This window comes from Xiphophorus hellerii, chromosome 18, assembly GCF_003331165.1.
Source record: "Xiphophorus hellerii strain 12219 chromosome 18, Xiphophorus_hellerii-4.1, whole genome shotgun sequence".
Lineage (NCBI taxonomy): Eukaryota > Metazoa > Chordata > Actinopteri > Cyprinodontiformes > Poeciliidae > Xiphophorus > Xiphophorus hellerii.
The window spans coordinates 23553988-23575330 of record NC_045689.1 but is presented as its reverse complement, the minus strand read 5'-3'; the positions used below and the strand labels follow the sequence as shown (position 1 = coordinate 23575330).

The 21343-nt window shown below is 39.8% G+C and overlaps 1 protein-coding gene across 4 annotated transcripts in view; it reads right to left on the bottom strand.

Moving 5' to 3' along the window:
- Positions 1-21343, bottom strand: part of dscaml1 (Down syndrome cell adhesion molecule like 1) — a 111903-nt gene that overhangs the window by 43151 nt on the left and 47409 nt on the right. For all 4 annotated transcript variants that reach the window (XM_032590676.1, XM_032590673.1, XM_032590674.1 and 1 more), the window contains 3 exons: positions 2116-2262; positions 1708-1986; positions 698-973 (listed from right to left, as the gene is read on the bottom strand). In XM_032590676.1, the coding sequence (XP_032446567.1) occupies positions 698-973; positions 1708-1986; positions 2116-2262 (702 nt within the window). The remainder of the gene's footprint in view (positions 1-697; positions 974-1707; positions 1987-2115; positions 2263-21343) is intronic.

Here is a 21343-nt window from a genome sequence, read left to right as displayed (position 1 = left end):
ATGTGCAGTCCATATTTTTGTGGTTGTGTGAGCTGTCTGCACTGGCACAGAAAGTAAAACTCTCAGTAAGAGTTTAAGGCCAAACACAAAGTGGTTAAAGAAAACAATGGGTATGATTATGAACTCTTAGTTTTTTTGTTTTTTTTTTAAAGTTCTTTTTCTTCTTCTACTCTGAGTAGTGTTTCAGTGTATAAAACAGCACTTCTATAAATCTACAATAAAAGAAAAGTAAAATACAAATTATTAACATAATGATGACAATTGTACTAACAGTGAGTTTATTAAAAACAAATGGTTTTTTTCCCCCCTACACAGACAAAAAAATAAGGTTAAATTTTTCATTATCTTATGTGATTTTAGGTTACTGGAATATAAGTTGATCTTTTAACAAATCTTTACAGAGATGCTGGTAAAGATGTTGGATGTTTTGAACAACAAAAATTATCCTTTTTCATTGACTTGTGCCTTCTCAAAATCAATAAATGAACATATTAGCAATCAACTGCATTGCACATTCACCTATAAAGCAAAGGTCCAACATTGTTCACCAACATTTTTTGTTTATCTAAATATGTTAAAATACTGCTGAACTACTATATCATTGAGACTAAAAACAAACCCTTATTCTAGCCTTAATGCGAGTAAGATTACAGAACAGAGAGAAAATAGTTAATATTAGACCTTTTTTATTTTTTACCTTCCAGCAGTATGATGGAGAAGTCCTGGGCAGTCTGGCCCTTTCGTGAGGCAAAGCACTGGTAAGCTCCAGAATGTCTTTTTTGTGCAGCAGAAATGAAGAGTGTCTCATTGTGTGCTCCTTGGATGGAAAAATGCTGATCAGGCATCACAGGTTCTGTGTTACGGTACCAGGAAACAGTAAAGTGGGGGGAACCCTGGACGGCACAGGAGAGGATTACTGTACTGCTGATCCCAGTCTTGAGGTTCTTTGGAGACAAAGTGACCCGCAGTGGTTCTAGAGATGAGGAAAAAAATAGATGACAATACCTTAGATGGAGGCAAGTAAGTACCTACATATTGAAGGAACAAAAGTTGGTATATGTCAGCATCCCAGGCACAGGATGGAAATTTTCTTATGAGCTACACTGTGCTGGCTAAGCAACACAAATCATATTTTGGTGTGTATTTCTTGTCTATGTTTCAGTTCCTGTGTCTGTCGGGGTGTGTGTGTGTGTGTGGGTGTGTTTGTGTGTGATTGAGATTGTGTGCTGAGCAGCAAGGAAAAACCGAGACAGGAAGACAGAGAGGGAAAAAAATGTCAGTGAGCAATAAAGCAGCTGGTGTGATGAGCTGGGAGCTGCTGAATGTGTGTGAGAGCATGTGTGTCTGTGTGTCACTGCATCTGCATGGGTAAGATGGGTTTTTTCACAGAATTAGTGCATGTATCTATGACTCCAAGTCTGTGAATGTTCTACCATATATGATCTGTCACTTAAGGTTTGAGGTTTGCACTGTAATATGGTCACTCTGCTCAAAAACGTGTATAAAATACAAAATAAGAAGTGAGTTTTAAGCAATTGGGGTGTGGGACTTGCTGACTAGCTTGCTTTTATCCTCAATAAAACATAAAGAGTCCCAAATAATAAGTCTAACTTTAGGAGCTTGAAGTTTATATCGTTATACCCAAGCCTTAGAATGAGACTAAAGTCAAAATGTCTTAATAAAGTCATATCTACCCTGACTACCTACCTATAACATTGAGATGACCCGTCACCTCTTTGGAGCCAAAGCTGTTCGTGACTTCACAAATGTAGTTGCCACTGTCCTCAAGTCTTAAGTCGGAGATAGTGAGGCCAGTGATGCGGCGTGTCCAGCGAGAGTCAGCTGGCAGTGGTCGACCATCCTTCAACCATCGGATGGTGGGATTTGGATATCCGGAGGCAATGCAGGGCAGTTCCACGCTGTGTCCAACCTGCATCTCACCAGACTGGAAACTATCCAGCACAGATGGGGGGGACTCCTTCGGGTCTAAAAGTGATCACAGAAATGTGATTTTCATTCAGATTAATACGCTCATCAAAAATATTCTAAGAGACCAAAAGTCAAAGCATGATACATTAGCAATAAATGAAAAAGAAAACAAGTTTCTTTACCTACCCTTTACAGAGAGCCTGGCTCCATTACTCTGGCGGGTCTCTCCACTGTACTTGTGCTTTGTGATGCAGCGGTAGGTGGACAAAGCATCTTCCTTCTGTACTTCTGAGATATATAAAGCGCCAAATGAGGTCAGGAAGAAACGATTACCTGTAAAAGAGTGGAGAAGTGCAAGCTGGTCATTTTGGTATACTGTCAAAGGTAATTCCCGCATGCAGTGTGCCCTATGTCATTCCTTTGACCAATAAACCATGGAGACATACAACCACTTCAATGATGAAACCCATTCTGCAAAAAATACCTTCCGTGCTGTTACTTATAAAAACATATAAAAACTAAAAAAATATTGAGGATAACTGATCTAGAGGGGTGGAAAGCTAGATTTTTTCACACAGATTTCACAAAAAAAAGTTTAAAAACATCTGTAATTGAAGAAACATTATATTGAGGTAATTTATAGGACTTTTTACACTCTTCTCAGTATACTTGAACAGGAGTTCTTATATCCATGCCTCAAGAGTCAGTGTTCTGCAACTTTTAAATGTGTCCCCAGTCCAGCCTCCTCAGTATCCAGTCAAGTTTTCCAGAGTCCTGCTAACATCAGTATATGACATAGGTGTGTTGAAGCAGAAACCCATCTAAAAGTTGCAAGACACTGGGTTTCAAAGCCTAGATTTAAAGACCCCTGCACTAGGAGCTGGTTGTTTTATGCCAAAGAAGCATTCAAAAGGCTTGCTTTGTTTTTTGACATTAAAATGTTCTAATATGATCTTAAAGAATCAGAATTCCAGATGAAGTTATTTTATTGAAGTCTACAATCTAAACTTTCAGCTAAAGATGATCAAATGCTGCCCAGACCCCTTAAAAGCCAGTAGCTCTCCAAAAGTTTTGAATCAGACACTAAGCTTAGTGTCATTAGCAACCATTAGGTGTGGAACAAGGGTTGTTGATGCTTCCCACTGTGTCTTCTGTAGTTTTTGACAAAGGAAATCAAAATAAATAGTCTTAAATACCACATAAGCACACATACAAGTTATTATTTCTACCCTTTTTAGGACTTTATATTGGCTTCCTTTCATTTTTGTGGCTGTATTTATCCCTGACCTGTCCAATTTGTTGGAAAAATCGGCCGTAAAAGTTGAGAAATGATAAAACACACGCTAACAGACATCAGAGTAGTTGTGAATAATTCTTTGCAAGCATCTGTGAGTATTTTTAGTTATTTTTTCCTTAATGGCATACATGACTGTCAGCCAGAGCACTTACAATCATAAAGTTCACACACATGTGTTTTCATGTGAGTCAGACTGTTGTGCTGAGTGCTAAGCAACGTAAGCTGTAATTTCAAAGCCTGCCCTTTTGTTCCAACCTGGGTATTATACCTTATAGGATAATATGCACTTGGTGAGCGGAGCCCTGTGTAACACATTGCTACACCCTTGTCACAACATGCCTGAAGAAAGAAAGACGGAGCACGAAGGGGGTGATCGGGTAGGAGGGGAGTGAGAAATTCAGAGACTATTACAACTGAAGACAAAGTAAAGCAGCATAGAGGACATAAATGAAAATAGGCTTGTCAAGAGACAATGTGAAGGAAACTTACTCCACCACTTATCCATCAGTTTTATTCTCCTCTCAATGTTTTTATAAATACAAAACCAAAACAAGTTAAAAAAATAAAAATAAAATCACCATCAGGAATCTGGTATCCTCAAAATTGTAGTTTAGTGTGGTATAGAGTTAAGCTATTACACATTTACACAAGCCAGTCAATTCAAGACATGCTGCCCACAACAAAGGTCACAAAAGTCTTACTTTGGTTAGTTTATTGAATTATCATTTTGTGATCAAACCCTAATTTGCTATCCCAAACAAACATCACAAATTAAGCATGACATATGATTTCGATTAAAAAAAAAAAAAAAAGATCCACACTTAGAGATTTCTATCAATTAAAATAGCAATTAAAGACATTTTACACTTCTCATACGGAGAAGCAGCATTACGTTTTTATGCTCTTCTGATCTGGAACAAACTTTCAGAAAACTGCAGAACTGTTGAAACACCAAGTACCCAACACATTTGGTTAAACTTTTCATTACTTTCACTTATTCTTCTGCAATGTTCTCTTTGTAATTGTCTATTTGTTTTTGGGTTTTAACACAGAAATCAAATTGAATTGCCTTGTTCCTAAAATATGCTATACAGATAAAGGTGTCTTGCCAAGATAAAATACACATATATATTGACCAACAAGCCTCTCACTTTATGGCTGGTATCTCCACCAGTCATATTATCAGGAATGGTTGGATATCATAAATCGGTTGGTTTCGTAACACGGATCAAGCTTTGAATAAGAGTTCATGTTTATATAATAGGACTGATATCTGTGCCATTCCAGTTTGGCATGAACCCGTTTTATTTGTTTCAAAAGCATTTTCAATTTGTGTTTGGAATAATTTTCCTGTTCAAACATTCATTTGCATCCATCTGATCCAAACTATGAAAGAAATTGCTCAGGATGTTCAGGAACATCTTTGGAACCATGTTGACCAAAACCCATCAAAAACCAGAAACTTCTGGAACATGTTTAACATCAACATGGATTCAATTAGTGTCAAGACCTGCAAAAAAAGGATATCTTCAAGCTCGACCGAAAGCTCAACACCTTAAAAGTATTCTGGAGAAATGTTTTATGTACAATTAAGGAACAGATTGATCCATTTGGAAATAATAACAAAAAGAATGTTCAAAGGAGTCGAGCTCTGTCAAACACTGGCCCGGCTTTTAAACGTCACACAATGATGATGGCCTGCTTTGCATCCAGTGGTATCAGTCCACTGCCAAAAGTAAATGGAATAATGAAGATAGATGACTACCTGCACTTTCTTCAGCTTCACCTCAAATCAACAACTGAACAGTTAATTTATTTACATAAGTTTATTTGATAGGGAAAGACATACATCGACGGACAAACTGAACAGAACAGCAGTCCCATGTTTGCGTCATAGTGCTTTTAGCAACAGCTAATTCGCAGCTGTTGCTGCGTCCCTAGATGGGCTTTTAAACAGTACATCTTAAAACTATTAAAAATTGAAGTAATAATCATTTAAAGTAGCACAGCTGTAACATAATGTTGACAGCATCTACACAATCATGTACATAAGACATGATTGTGAGACAGAAAACATTAAGTGTGAATACAGTTCTGTTTTGGACATAACCAGAGTTTTGTTAATCTGATTACAGATTTTAAATTGACAGGAAGTGAGTTCCGTACAGCAGATCCTCTCAGACAGAGCACTTTGAGCAAAGGTGGTTCGACGAAAGGGAACCTTACAATTTAAATTTAAAGACGCTGTAGTAGATCTGCTGTTACCCTGCAATCTCTGTATAAAACCGTTTAATGGTGTAAGTGCAAATCTGTTTAAACACTTAAAAATCAATGATACTTGGAGTTGAAGGGTTGATGCAACAGGACAAGGTTCAGCCAGGTAAGTTTCTAGTATGAACCCAACCTCAGCAGCATTACAAATTTGTCAGTGTCAGGGAACTCTTTTAATTGAGTGATAGGAATACTGAGAAGTCAATATTCAATAAAAAATGTATGTATATATATATATATACACATCATTGTTTATATAAATAAACCCTGATTTATGGATTTCCATAATTTCTTGCCCCATGTCTGCTCCCATTTGTGGTCTTTTGGTTTTCTGGCCCTCCCTCATTCTGCCTTTATTTTGGCACAGCTTGTATTTAATTTCTAGTCACCGCCTATCCTCCTGCTGTCTACAGAGATGAGACACACCTAAAACAGTGGAGAGGGTGCAGGCAGGGATGAAGGGAGGCAGCAGTGAAGAGGAAGGGTCTGAGGGCCTACAGGGAGGAGGATGGCAGATGGAGATTGATGGAGGGAGAGATGAGAAGATAAAGAGAAACATGCCGCTGGGAGTGACAGAGGAGGGAGTGAGAGTGATGAGGGGCCTACAGGCCTGAGAGCTGAACACAACTAAAAACAATTCTACGTCTTTCTCCATCTCGCCCTCCGCTCGCAAACCTCTCCTCGTGGGAGAGATCAATTCTCGTCTAGTCTGCCTACGCCTCCAGGAGTAGGCTGCTGTGGTGGGGTGTGTGTTTGTATGTGTTCCTGCATGTGTTTTTGTGTTTATTTTATTTATTTATTTATTTTGCTGTTGGAGGAAGGATGGGAATTTTGAAGTCTATCTCACACCTATGGGAGTTGCACAATCACTTCACTCCCTCCTTATTTTAAAAAAAATATTTACAGTTCCTTTAGTTCCCTTTTCTATTTTGCGTGCCGCCCTATAGCCCTCCTTCTGCCCTCTACCTAATTCCACTCACCCCAACAGTTACAGTGCTCTTCTTCCCCGTATTTCACGGGGTGGGGGTCTGTGAGTAATGGAATCAGTTCAGCTGATCTGCCTGAGGCAGGAAGTCATGCCAGGAGCAGAAGCCTCGGCTCGATCTTTGCACATTTTCTGGAAATCCACAGACATACATGAAAATAACGAGACAGAGAAACAGGAATGGAGAAGAAAGGGATCATGGGGCCCAGGAGTATCAATTGTCTTCCACAGAGTTTCTCCAGAGAGAGAACACCCCTCTTCATAAGTATTGAGAGGTGATTAAGAAAAGTGCAGCTAAATGTGCACTGTGTATGGCTGCTATTCTTTTAACAAATTATTGTTAAGTAGGATAAATAAAAATAGAACTAGTAGAAGGAGCCAAAAAGAAAAAGAAAAATCTTTAAAGAAATGTATTCACCAGGAAGAATGGACAAACCCCCAGATAGGAAAATGGTGCATATTTTAAAACGTTAACTAGACGATGGACGTAAGGTAAAGATGGAAATAGATAACAGAAGATGTACGCAGGAAACAGTCATTCAGTGGCAAACTGAGCTGAAAAGGAAATGGCGTAAGTACCGGGGGATTCTTCTTGGTGCTGCCATGCAAATGAGAGCGGCGCTGCAGCTATACTAACTAACAGCAATTCACACTGTTGGACTCATCACTTATTAATGCTCCACAGCTCTCCCCTCTTTTCTCCCCCCCACTTCCCTCCCATCTCTTTCTCTTTACCCATTCTCCCTCTCTCGTGCTCTCGCCAGGATCTCTCTTTTTGTTCGCTCTTTCGCTCGCTGTTGCTAGGGCCTGGGCACTCACGTGACAGCAGCTGGGTAGGGGGCGCTGCAGTGGCACACGACAACGAGGGCGAGTGTGCATTTTTATGCACTTAGCGTGCATGCACGTGTGTGCGGCAGAGTAACCTTCATTAGAGGTAAAAAAAAAAGAAGAAGAGAGGAATCAGCCATTTAAATGAAGGCGATGTAAATCAGAGGAGAGGAACTGCTGAATGGATCTGTAACTGATTCGCATGCCGAGACCTTAGGCCACAGAGGGGCTTGCCGCATCACTCGTTGCATAGTGCCACTTTGTTTTGCACTCTTGACTTCTAAAACACGTCCTGGAGTTTGGCATTGGTGCTACTGTCAAAGATTGCCTTCCATAGTTCAGCGCCAAAGTGACCACGGGTGCTGTGCTCAGTGCAGGCCAGCAGTCGCACAAACGGACTTCTCAGAAATGCGCACTGACTCAAACACACACAATGCGTCTTACAAGCTACATGCTTGTACTCCAACTATTTCACAATCCACATTTAGAGTGTGCACCTAACAAACTGTGAGCCGAGCATTTTCTCTACAGAGATGACACAGCAATGGGAAGACAGTGGAGTACACCTACACATCCCTTATTTATTCGCCTGATTTGTCCTGTTTTTTTTTTTCTCTTTTTCCCGTTTCCACATTTTTCATTACAGATATAATTTTACCAATTAAGCTCCCTACCAGACATAGAATGTAAATGATTAAATATCTTGGCGGTCCTTATCAAAGATGCATGCCTGTATTGACATTTATGCTGTTAGCGAATCATTAAAACTGTGTTAGCAGATGAAGTGGATCGTTGGTGCATACTTGTTTTTAATAAAGGATGTCAGGAAAATATTTAACACTGAGAGGCAAAGAATACCGTGTAGCATAACTCCAGGACTAGAACAAGTATATATAGCTTACAGCAATTTAATGGTAATAAGTAGGAGCAGGCTTGCATCAAACCAATAAAATGAGTGTAGTAGAAAGTTTGGCTTGAAATGCACCAATTCAGATGCCCAACACTGACCATTGGAAATAGTAATTTTTCTTGTTCGTAGATGTTGCTTGATTGGTGCTAAAAAGGTCAAATACTAAAAAATCATATTGTTTTCCTTATTTATTACATTTTTAGAAACACATCAAACATCCCTGTGTATTTTATGCACTTTTACATTGTCATAAAAATCGGATCAAGCTTAGGAGTTTGATGCATAAATGGAAATACCATTATAATTAATATAGGTTTAAAGTGATATTTTAATTGAGGCAGCATGTTTCTTCTGACTGGAAGTAATAGCATTGGTTTGGAGCCCAACTTCACTTGAATCTGACATAAAGCATAACCTGGTTTAGAGCTCATCACTAAAGATACATTTATTGTTGGCAGAAAATGTCTTAGTGTTGCATTTTCAGGTTTGCTGCTTATTACTTCAACTGAAACATATTTATTTTAAAAATGCCAAAACTTACATGTCTTTAGATGTGATATCAGGGATAAGATCAAGTTAAAATTACTGCTGCAACTGTATTTTAAAACCTTTTTCAAATGTCTGTTAAAAAAATGTGTGCCTACAGTTTACAAAAATCTACAGAACATTATCTGCACTTAGTACATGAACGATAATTATTCTACTTAAAAATCAACAACAAAAAACAACTGCAAAGGCAATATCAACTCATTACATAATGATATTTAAAATATATGAAGAGCTCTGATGCTGAATCACAAATTAAGAGCAGTTGTTTGTTAAAAATCTCAATATTCAATGTCTCTGCACTGTGTTGGAATATCATTTTCTGAAGAATATTGCAGAAGTAGGGTGGATTGTCTGACAGTAATAGAATATATTCTTATGTGGTTTAATTTATGAGTACTTTTAGTCCTGGTAGGGGAAGATAGTACCTTGTAAAAGTGACTCTTTTAGATTTTTATGTTTCTAAAACAAGAAATATTTATTTATTTATTTATTACAAACTCTGACAAGAGAGGCATTAAGATAATCAAGCAATGTGAGCAATTTAAACATGGCTTGCATCCCACTTTAATGTCACATGTGTTGAGATTTGCCTGCAAAAATACATTTCTTTTCCAAGCAGCTATTCTTCAGCTGTAAAGCAGTGAATAAGGAAGAGGCTTTGAAATAAAGACAGACAAGATCCCTGCACCTCTACTTTCTGGTAGGACTTCATTCCTTTCCATAGCTAATTTATTTCATAATTACCAAGGGCCTATTATGGTTGATTTGAAAGATGCGCTGGGAAAGCTTACTAAAAGCTATTTCATTTGAGCTCCTAATACTGTGTCTGAACTACCTCCTTGTGTTATGCATTACAGCAGACACCGATTACATATTATTGCACATCAGTCAGTGCTTGTCTTCATTTAGCCCAGAATATTCGCTGACATTTTGAATTCCCTTTACCCATTTGTCCGTTCCCATCTAGTCTAGACAAAGATGTTGAAAGTCAAGCCAAAATTTCAACAACATTTTGACAACCGGTGACTTTACGCCGACAGCTCCTACAGTCAAAATCTCATGTTTTTAAAGAGAAGGTTATGTAGACTTTTTGGAAGTGGGGTGAAATGCCACCACCGATCAGCTGGGACAATAGCTGATTACAATGGACACTGATTACTGATATTTGCCATACACTGATTACAATATATCATGACTGTGCACTGCAAAAACACAAAATCTCACCAAATATTTTTGCATAGTATTTAGTGCAAATATGTTAGTACACAAAGGACAAAATTAAATTACCGTACAAGTAACTTTTCAGCAAGATATAATAGCTTTTTAGGTCAATAATTCCTTAGCATTTATTCCATTCGCAGATTATTGAACTTATAACAAGACCTTTTTTCCTGTACAAACATTGTTGACCAAAGACTTTAATGCCACTTCAGAACGTCCATTTGATCCATTATCTGCCCTTTCTTGCGTCTTGTCGCATGAAAATTTAGACAAAGAAAGAAATTACCAGATATTTCCACAAACGCTTTGGCTTGTTGTGTCTGTAGCTTAGAAATAACTGAGCTGACGATCTCACGTGAAGCATCGGCAACAGCAAATGGTGAAAACTAATCTGGATAATAAGATGAAAATGGTAGACAATATTTTCTTCATTTCAATGCACTGGATGCATTGGGACATTCAGCATGAAGACTGAGGCACAAAGCTCAGTTATGGGAAAAGCCGTCTTGTGCTCAAATTAATGGTGCAAGTTACAGACCATCCCTCTTTGGTGGTTCCACCATTTCAGCTACATTCTCTGAAGGCGTTCAAAGGTCGTGATCTCACCAGATCAACTTAACTGGTATGACTACAAAATCATCCATGTTTAGGAGATTTTGGTTGCACATTAATCTGAAAGGGGTTACACTGCTTTCTTGGAAAGAGACAGGTGTTGCTACTTAATTTCCAGCATCTAACAAAAGAGAGCTCTTCATTAGATATGCCCAATATTGTTTGACTGTGTATTTTTAAGTTCCATTAAATGAAATGAAATTAGCTGTCATTTTCAATTGACACGTTTGTATTGATGAGGGAAATAGTATTTATCTGTGTATTAAGCATGAAGTGAGTGCAAAATACTTGTGGAGAACTGCATGCATGCATCTGTAGAGGATAAAGATTGGATTGTAATAAAACGTCCCCATCCTCCTAAATCCCCCTGCTGCCCTCTGCCCCTACCTGCCATATTAACACACCCATTACAAGGGCAGATGAATGAAAATGAACAGAGCTGTGGCGTGATTCCCTGAGTGTCAAATCAATACGGCTACCCTTCTTTCTCTCTCCCTCTCTTCCTCTGTCACCCTCCCAGCCCCCCTTCATCTTTTTTTCTCTGCTGCTATCATTTTCCTATTCTCCTCTCCTCTGTTGGGTCTGAAGAATTGGCATGTGTTTGACAAAGGGAAATCTACACCTAGTGACAATAGGCGCTCTCCCAGTTTGAGCCCCCCCACCACCACCCTCTTCCCTGGTTTCGCTCTCATATGAAATGAATGATGCTTGTCTCTATTTCCTCTCTATTCACATTCAAAGCAGCTAGAAATAGTGAAGTGCTTCTGAGAACGAACCCGATACAGAAAGAGCCACAAGGATGGCGTATTACCGGCGCTTTCTTTAACTCAATCAGGGACCAGAACCTTGCGAAAGGACCAGTAAGAGGTTAAGTCAAAATAATAAAAGAAGGTTAATAAAGAGGAAATGTGTGAATTTTATTGACTCATTCTTTCTGTCTCCTTCCATGAGTCTGGGATTGAGGCAGAATGATTTCTAAAGAAAAGGCAGACAGACTCCTACTACATTCTTATCTTTAAACAAGTGTTACAGTTTTCAACTCCCAACCCTTGACCTTTTCATCTGCCAGCTCGGTTACATCTGTTTTCCACGGTTAGTTCGAATCAGTGATCTGAGGATGGCCATGGTGAGGGCCAATGGAGTCATTTAAAAAAAAAAAAAAAAAAAAAAAAAAAACCCCAAACTTCACTGTCAGTTCCAGCTGCTGCCCTCCCCAACACCACCAAGAAGAGGAGACTCTTCCTTTGTCTTTTACTCTGAGTATCTGTTTCCTTGGTTTCTCCATTTCTCTCATTTTCTGATGCTGCAACTCTGGATCAGTTTCTATATTGGTTATTAGAAGGTGACACCCCACAGACCCACACACCCCTCAACTCATGTCTCAGTGTGGAGGGCTTGAAAAAGAAGAGCAAGAAGCAAAACAAATAAAGCGCATATATGCACTCTTCCAAATGAAAAGATGTTTGTCTCAGTCCACCACCCTTGCTCTAGGGAAGGCCTCTAAAGAACTAAAACAACCTTAATCAGAATGGCCATACTATATACAGTATATGTATATATACATACACACACACCCACACACACACAAGAGGCAGTGATGTATGCTGTAAAAAGAAAAAAATAGTTAAAAAGGAGGTGAAATAACATAAAATGACAATTGTTATACACTGCAGTTTCCAAAAATTGCTACCTTTCCATAATATCACACAGACAGAAGTCAGACTAGTTAAATGTAACACTTCCAAAATTCACATCACGTCAGCTAAAATTTGCATGTACTTTATTGTCTTTTTATAGGAGAGGTCAAAATAAAAGAGTGCCTATTTGTGAAGTGAAAGAAAACTGAAATGTTTTACAAATGTGTTGTTCGTTTGTATTAAATCCTGTAATGAAACCAGATTTCACTCAGCTGCACATCTTTTTAAGATATTTATTTATCTACCAGGTTTGCCCCACTAAATCATTCCAAGCTCTGGCTGTAGGTTTTCGGTCATTGACGTGACAATGAACTTCCACCTCAGTCTCAAATCATTTCCACCCTGACGGGGTGTATTCCAATTTTCTTTGTATTTGGCCCCAGCCATCTTCCGATCTGTCTCTGCTGAAGAAAAGAATTCCCACAGCATGAGACAGCCACCACAATTTTTCTCTGTGGGGAATTAGCTGTGACCTCCATCAGCACAACAGATTCTCCCACATAAGCCATGGACCCCTGCATCCACATGAACCTCGTGTTACCTTCTCTGATTGGTCTGTCAGTTAGGGTGTCTTGGTTTGCAGTTGTCCCATATTCTTTCCATTTTCAAAAGATGGATTAAACTATTATGTGTTCAATACATGGGATATGGTTTGACTTATTTTTGCTAGCAATTACTCAACAACCAATCTGCTGTGCTCCTTGGTCTGAACAAGATGTTGGTTAATGACTCGCATGCACTGAATCAACCTTTGTTAGAAATGCCATAAATATGCAAGCTGCAAGATGGCAGAGCTTGCTTGCCTGACAAGTGGAGTTAAAAGGTGCACCACAACATAAAATGACACATCATGTCATTTTGATTAGCTCTCTGTGTATCTACACAAAATGTATTCAGCTAAGTGTGCATTTACTTCATTTTGGTCGCTAGCAATAGCAAATAAACACAAACTTCTGATCTGTCAACTTGTGTCTGTTTTTAAATATTTATTCCTGTCAATAATAGACACAGACATGCTCGACAGTCATGAGAAGGCTAGCAGGGCATCTCTAAGATCATGATGCACGAGCTAATTAAACTTTGCTAGAATGTCTTATTTCCGTTGTGGCAAAACACAAAACCAACACAATGAAAACTCAGAATTTACACGTAGATCTGCTTAGTTTCATTGTCATCTATCAAAAAGGAACTAGCATGAAAAAGCAAGCAGAAGATGAATTGTGGATGTTATTCAAAAGTGGCACTTAAAACCCGTTCTGTGAGCTCTGGAACTTGACTCCACTTTGATTTGTTGTGTACATGCCTGTGTGTACATGAGAAGGAGAGTGTGCTGACACATGTGATAAACTCTCACACAAATCAATAAAGCCTTGCCCTTTGTAAAGCCATGTTCTCCTCGGTGGGAGTACTACAGTCCCTCAGGATGTAAGCACCACCCCTGTGACATATTCTGAATCTCAGAGAGCAGCGAGGTCACTGGGGAGCAAAGCCTGTGCACGAATGAGTGCACCTTACACAGCAAGACATATGAGGGGGAAGGAGAATCGGGGGGAGGATTTACGCTTTCCATCGCATTCCTACGGAGGCTCCGCTTGTTTGCCGGGCCACTTTCATGATGTCCCCTCTACACTGTTGCTGGGCATCTTGGCGACACAGACCCAAAAGAGGATGAGGAGGAGGAGCCTGCACACGAGAAGGAAATGAGGGGTGACTGGAAGCAAATAAGCTGCAGAGACAGATGTTGCAGATTGGAGCGGAGGAGTGGTGACATTCTTAAAAGTGGGTCCCCCAGACGTTGTGGGGAGGCCTGAGGGGCCTGGAGTGCCTGAGGTACATTCTTGGAAAAGGAAAGGAGGAGGGTCATCACAGCAGAACAAGCAGCTATCTCTGCACGAGTGTCTTTCCGTCTCTTCTGCCTCACTGCCCTCCTACACTCTGTCCCACTTTAGCCCAATGTCACCGCCCGAGCAGGGGGGAGGGTGAACTTAAAAAAAAAAAAATGCAGGAGCAAGAGAATGAGCAGGAAAGAGGATAAATCAAGACAAACATAGAGAAAGAATACAAAGAAGATAAACAAAGGGCAAACAGGAAATGATGAATCTAAAAATGTAATAGTTAAAGAGGATGAGGGGGACACAGATCCTCTAGCTAAAGGTCCATCACACTCTTAAGTTCTTAAGATTTCTTTCCCTCAGATCTGTTTGTCTGCCCATCACACAAACATATCGCTCTCAAGAATTATGTAGAGTTACACAAGCAGTCAAGCACACAGTCCCCAGTGCAAGTACACCTCTATGCAGACAGGCAGGACATGCTTCCACATACACACACACACCATGATGGCAAGTCAAGCGTGTTTTGCGGTTTTGTAGACATGGTCTCCCCATGTAGTGATGTGTTATTCTTGGAGATAGGCAACATTATGTGGAATACAAATATACTACAAACTAAATCTGCCACTGAGTATCAAACATGCAAGATTAGAGTACTCAACCCGCTGATTATTGCTACTTTTCATGTTCAACCCTTCGTGTTGTTGTCTTCTTCTTTTTGTTTCCATAGTCAGCTTTTAAATGAACCTAACTTAGCTGATATCTCTTCAGGCAATCAATAAGAACATGTCAAAGCTTTCATAAAGCACATTTTAATACGTAGGTAAAACGTATGAAGAACTCTTGCTGAACCAAAATGTGTTAATGTTCTTAATAATGGGTGATTGTCACCGTTAGATGGGTAATGTCTGCAAAGAAATTGCTGTGGTTCTGCTTCTGACATTTCGAGGTTTACATTTATGCAAAAAGAGAGGTCAGTTAGAAGAGCCAAACCATAACCTTTAAATTGGATCACCAAGACCTAAATCCCAGTGAAAGCAAAACTTTGATTTGCCCTGGATAGGAGAGTGTCGATTAGAGAAGCAGCCAAGAGACCTACAGTTCAGCTGGGAGAATCTGTCATAAACTCCTTTGCAGTCTGCGACAAGCTATGCTGGACATGGAGAAACATTTAGACCAAATCTGAAAAGTTTCTCTTTATGCAAAATGATGTGTGTGGAAAATTGTACTCTACTCAATATTTAAAGTAAAACATAGTGGTGGCATGCTATTGGGGGTGTTTTCCTTTAACAGTGAAATCAAAGCTTGTCATAATTGCGGAAATATTGGAAGAATAATATTGGTAATATTGGAAGAAAAACTGTATTATGTTAAAAATCTTAAAAATGTAAAAATGGGTCTTCATCCGGTCCTTATGAGGTTGAGCTATTTTTCTAAAGATTTTAGTGTTTACATGCGTGAAGCTGGAATGTGTAAATACCAAAAGACTTGCAAACTGTGATTGGAGTGAAAGGTGGTTCTACACACTATTGGCTGTATACACATGCATGCCAAATGACTGTCATTTGTATGAAACTATTTATCCTTCTCTTTCCATGTCATTGATATTTACTGCATTTTGTTAGTCTTTTCCATTAAATTGCAATAACATATTATGTAGTTTGAGGTTGAAACATGACAAAATGTTGAAAGGAAATGAATCCTTTTGTAAATTGCTGTATGTCAAGTATACAGCAGTATCTCAACAAAATGTCACCTTCAGGTAAAAATAATTGCAAGCCCTGACAGATTCATATTTAAGATTATTTACATTCAAACAGGAAGTTTGTTTCTGAAAGGAAATGAGACAGGCCTCTCACAAGATAAAAAAATAATGCAAAATGCCATGTTGAAGATTATTTAGATCCTTCTCAATGCAAAACAGCTTCTTGCACCATCTTACATGTGTTACAACTTTTAAGTTATATTGGGTGATGACTCCAAATCTTTGATGTTGAAAGGCCTTCTTGTCATCAACCTATTCTTTCATTACCTCACATATTCGGTCATGATCCAAAATATTAACAACATCCAGCAAGAAAAAGAACCCTTTGGTAAAAGAAAATAATTATACATTTCACCCTAACTCTTGTAGCACGTTAGTCTGAAATGACTGAAAAAAAAACCCAAAAAACATTTTAGCAAGGACTGCAAGTATTTGTTCAACATTTAAGCGCGCCATATGTTTAAACCATGATCATTTTATGAGGTAGGACATCAGGTGTAATGTTAATAAGAGATGAACATGCAGTCAGATTTTGCACAATCAACTCAAATCTAAATGCCATGGTGACTCCTCAGTCTACTGTTTGTGTTGTTGATCTTTTTGTCATATGGATGTTTTGGATTAGTGTCTTATCATACACACCTCTTGATGAACTTTCCAACCGTGTATACATATGACACATGCAATCTGCAACACAGCAGAATGATATATGAAATCAATTTCCAGTAACATGTTCATATGTCTGATATCTTACTAGTTTTATGTAAAATTCCTTCCTCTTTCCAGTCTCTCTGCAGTCTTGTAACATCAGTTTGTTGAAGAGGGAGGTCTCATCAAGGGCTGGCACTGCATAATTTGGCAAGAGGCAGCATCTGCCAAGGTCACTCAACATGCATGTGTGTGTGGCACGATCTCTGTTGTGTTGCTCAAACCCAGGATTTTGCATTTAAAGAAAAAAAGCTCCACAAACATTGACTAATTTAATATCCGAGTTTGTAAAGCTGGATGCAGAGAGGAGGCCATTTTTTGAGGGAATCTGCAGCATACAAACAGGCAACGTTTGCTGCTGCCACCGCTACTTATCTGTAAATGGGCCAGCAACTGAAGCCGAACCTCAAATCACCGTAATGAGATAGAGTGATGTCCACATTTGCAAAGAAAGAAGAAGAGACGGTGAATGAGGATTTTAAGTAGAGACAGAGAAAGATGTGGCAGCAAACTAGGTACAGTGAAAGCAGCAAAGAATAAGGGAGAGCCAGAAAGATTCCTCTGCATCTCTGATTTGGTTGGCTGATATTCATCAGAGCGACAGAGCACAGGGAGGAGTGGATGGAGTGAGGCAGCAACCAGGGTGGGGGGAATAGTGGCAAAATAGAAAAAAAATTTGTATCTCTAAAAGCCATTTGTTGCTGTTAAGCTTTCCTGCTTGGCAGTGCTGCTGTCTTCTGCACCAACCACTTTTTATGAAGTTGACTTATAAAGAGCAAAACCTCATCTAGGGGGAGAAAATTTAAGAACAACATACAATCATCTTGAGCATCCTTGAGATGTTTCTGCAGCTTAAAATGGAGTCCAACTGTGGTAAATTGAGTTGATTGGACTTGATTTGAAAAGGCACACACCTATCTATATAAGGTTCCACAGTGCTGGTCAGAGGTTAAACACCAAGCAAAAAATCAAAGGAATTGTCTGTAGATTTCCAAGAAAAGGATTGTCTAGAAGTTCTTCGGAAAGACACAGAAAAATGATTGATGCTTTGAAGGTCCCAATGACCTCAATGGGCTTCATTGTTCATAAATGGAAGAATTTTGGAACCAGCAACACTTTTTCCAGAACTGGCAAGCCATGAAAACAGCATGAATTGGGGTGAAGCGCCATAGTCAGGGAGGTGACCAAGAACCCAATGATGACTCTGTCAGAGTGCCAGCATTTCTCTGTGGAAAGAGGAGAACCTTCCAGAATGACAAGCATCTCTGGATCATCATGCTATTGCGAGGAAAGAGGTAAAGATAAATGCAACAACAGACAAGAGACATCCTGGAAAAAAACTTGCTCCAAAGCATCTTGACCTCAAACTCAGACAGATCATTTTTCAGCAGGACAACGACCCAAAGCACATGACCAAGATCGCAAAGGAGAGGCTTCAGAATCACCCTGTGAATGTCATGGAGGGGCCAAGCCAGAGTCCAAACTTGGCATCATACTCAAAAAGACTTGAGGCTGTAATGGCTGCCAAATGTGGCTCAACAAAGTATTACGCAAAGGCTGTAAGTTCTTATACAAATCTTTTTTTCTTAATATGCAAAAAGCAAAATTTTTTTCACCTTGTTTTGATAAGGTACTTGTGTGTAGAATTTTGAGGAAATAATTTAAACCAATTTGGAATAAGGCTGAAACATAACATGTGAAAAATGAAGAACAGTGAATACTTTCTACACACACTGTATGACCTTTCACTTATGGCCCAAATCAACACAAATAGTGGCCATCCCATTCTCCAGACCGAAACCTAGAGCTCAGCTTAACTTCTGTTAAGTATAAAAGAAGATCCAGGACTCAACCAAGCTCCAGGGGAAGAAGGGTTTGACTATCAGGTGCTCACCGATTCTTAAAGATCGCCCACAAAACCAAACTCTGGAGTAGAGCATTCTACATCTTCAAACAGGTCCACCAGACTTCCTAGTCAGTCCAAAGTTTGCTGATCAGTCTTGCCCGTCATTCACTGAAGTCACTGATGTGTCTTACTTGGGGGTTTTCTGGGTATGCATCATTGGAGGGAGACCCAAGGCCAGACACAGAACATGCTGGAGGGACGATATCATCTTTATATCATCTTTAGTATTTTTGAAGAAAAGAACACCTTTTGGGGAATATTTTTGAATTCATTGACATAAAAGGAAGTACAAACTATTGTCATATAATTATTGTCTTATACTACTTACTCTCTTTGTTTTTTTAAAGGTTTTGTTGGCTCTCATGGCCTTTATTTGAAAGTAGTTCAACAGGAAACAGGGTAATGAGAAAGGGGGAAGACATGCGGCAAATCTCGCCAAGCTGGGAATCGAACCTGCAACCACCGTCACGAGGACTAAGGCCTCAATATGTGGGTCGTGCTTTGCCCCTGCGCCACCACAGCACCTCACTTACTCTCCTTGTTGACAATACCTGGCCATGTAGAGGGCAAATAGTCAATGTGAACAAACAAGGTATTTGTAATAAATGCTGCCAAACAGAAGATTTAAACTGTTCCAAAACATTGTGAAATATTTCATTTTAAAAATGCTAAGCTTCAGAAACTCGAAGAGAAAGAGAAAGCTGGGAGGGCGGGATGGAGGAAGAAGAGAGGGAATGTGACAGAGTGGTGACAGAGAGAGAGAGCGAGCAGGGCACTCTGTATGTGTGTGTGTTGTCTGTGTGTCAGAACTGTGTGTGTGTGTCTGTGCTCGTGTCCCGAGGCGCAGGCAAACATTAGCTGCATTAAGTGAGCTGACAGGTCCCTCCCCATTACCACTACTGGTGGCCCAGGGAGGCAGAGAGAGACAGAGCAGGGCAAGAAATGGAAAAGACACTGTGGCTCCTATGAAATGTTTGTACAACTCAAAACAAATGTGTCCTCCTTCTGTGCACATGCAGACGTGATGACATAGCTGCTTAGAAAAATATGCCTCAACGTTGGCCACAATCATGCAAAAATGGCACTCTATGGAAACAATGATTACTGGCATAAAACACACACAGGAGCCAGAAAAAGTCTAAACTCATAGGCAATGTATTTTTCCTCAGTGTACAGAAAAACACACTCCATGCATCATATATACTGACAGTGATTCACTGTCTCACAGTACACACAAACACAGACTCGTGTGTATGAATATGTGTACTGCTTAAATATTGATTGTTGCCTTGTCTGGGGGTCAGGGTTAAAGACCTTCTACTACTCCCAGTCTTCTAATATTCCCTCACAGCACCACCAACCCCCTCTGCTACAACACGTACACAGAGATTAGTCCCTTGGGGGGCATTTCCATTTTTAGAGCATCTTAATAGCCTAATACTACACTTACTACAATGTGCCATGTAAAATGGCTGAGCTTTCTGTTAATACAACTCAGATGGAGTGTCGGTCATCATAGATACTAATACAGAAGACAGGTAGACAGATCATTACACAAGTTTAGCTATTTTTTTTTCACAGCCGAATGGCAGGAGGTCAACTTTGTGACAACTCGGCTTCCTGAAAAAGAGCACCGAGGACAGTAATGAGATGAAGGAGGAGGAGAAGTGGCATAGATGTTGCAGAAAAAGAAGTGCAGAGAGGGTGAAAGGGAAAAAATGGATGATGTGCAAAATAAGCAGGATAGCCAACTGGGAGGCAAAGAAGAAGAAAAGAAGGGAAAGACAGCAAAAGCAAAGGAGGTAGTTGACCCCTGGCAACACAGAGCTTCACTCTAGTGCAAGAAAGTGGGGGTTGTGAGGAGTGGGATGTTTGTTCGTGAAGATGTTCCTCCTCAAATGCAGTGTCTCAGCACTGTGGTCTGCATGCGTGCACAGATCGGCGTGTTTGTGTGTGTGTAATCTCCCCAGAGCAAATCCCCTTTTAGCCAAAGCAGGGAAGAATAGAGAAGAAAAGGAAAAGCCATCTTTATCCAAATCCAATTGCAGCTGGAAGGAAAGAGCGGCGCGAGGGAGGCAGAGGAGGAGAATAGAGGAGGAGAAGACGTCGTAATTTGTCTGAGGGATTACAAGAGGTGCTGGCAGAGCACGACTGCTTACTTTGCTTGTAAGCAGGCTTTGGTGTGTGTGTGTGTGTTGGGTGGGTGTGTGTGGGTGTGTATTCCACGACCTAACCCTGTGAATTCAGTGCATTGTAAAATAAGCAGCAATATTTTCACAACACAAGTAGCACTGAAAAAAAAATCTCAACAGGTCTTCTTACTTCAAGTAGACATTTGAGCCTTTCATGGTCTTTGAGAGCTGGCGAGCAAACCCTTTCAGTTTAGTGCAGTCTTCTTGTGCCACTATTATTCCTATGCCTATTTTATTTGCCACATGTTGCGACTAAAATAAGTGTAGGACCATACCTCATAGATCATACCCCATGCTGAGATGACAACCACCCGTTCCCCTAATGGTGTTCTTCTGGAGATCTAGTGTCTGCAGAGGCCACTGGAGTACAACAAGCTCATCGTCATGTTCAAGAAACCAGTCTGACATCATGTGGCATGTAGCTTTATCTTGACAGAAGTAGCTAACAGAAGATGGGTACAATGCTGTACCCATCTTCTGATACCCATCTTCTTAGTATAGTTGGTTAGCAACTATACTAAAATAGCCTGTTGTGTATAAACGCTCAGTTGACATTCGGCGACCCAAACTGTGCCAAGGATAAATAGCCTATCCACCAGCAGCCTGTAGCATTTATACAAGACCAGAGGGATCCATCCCAT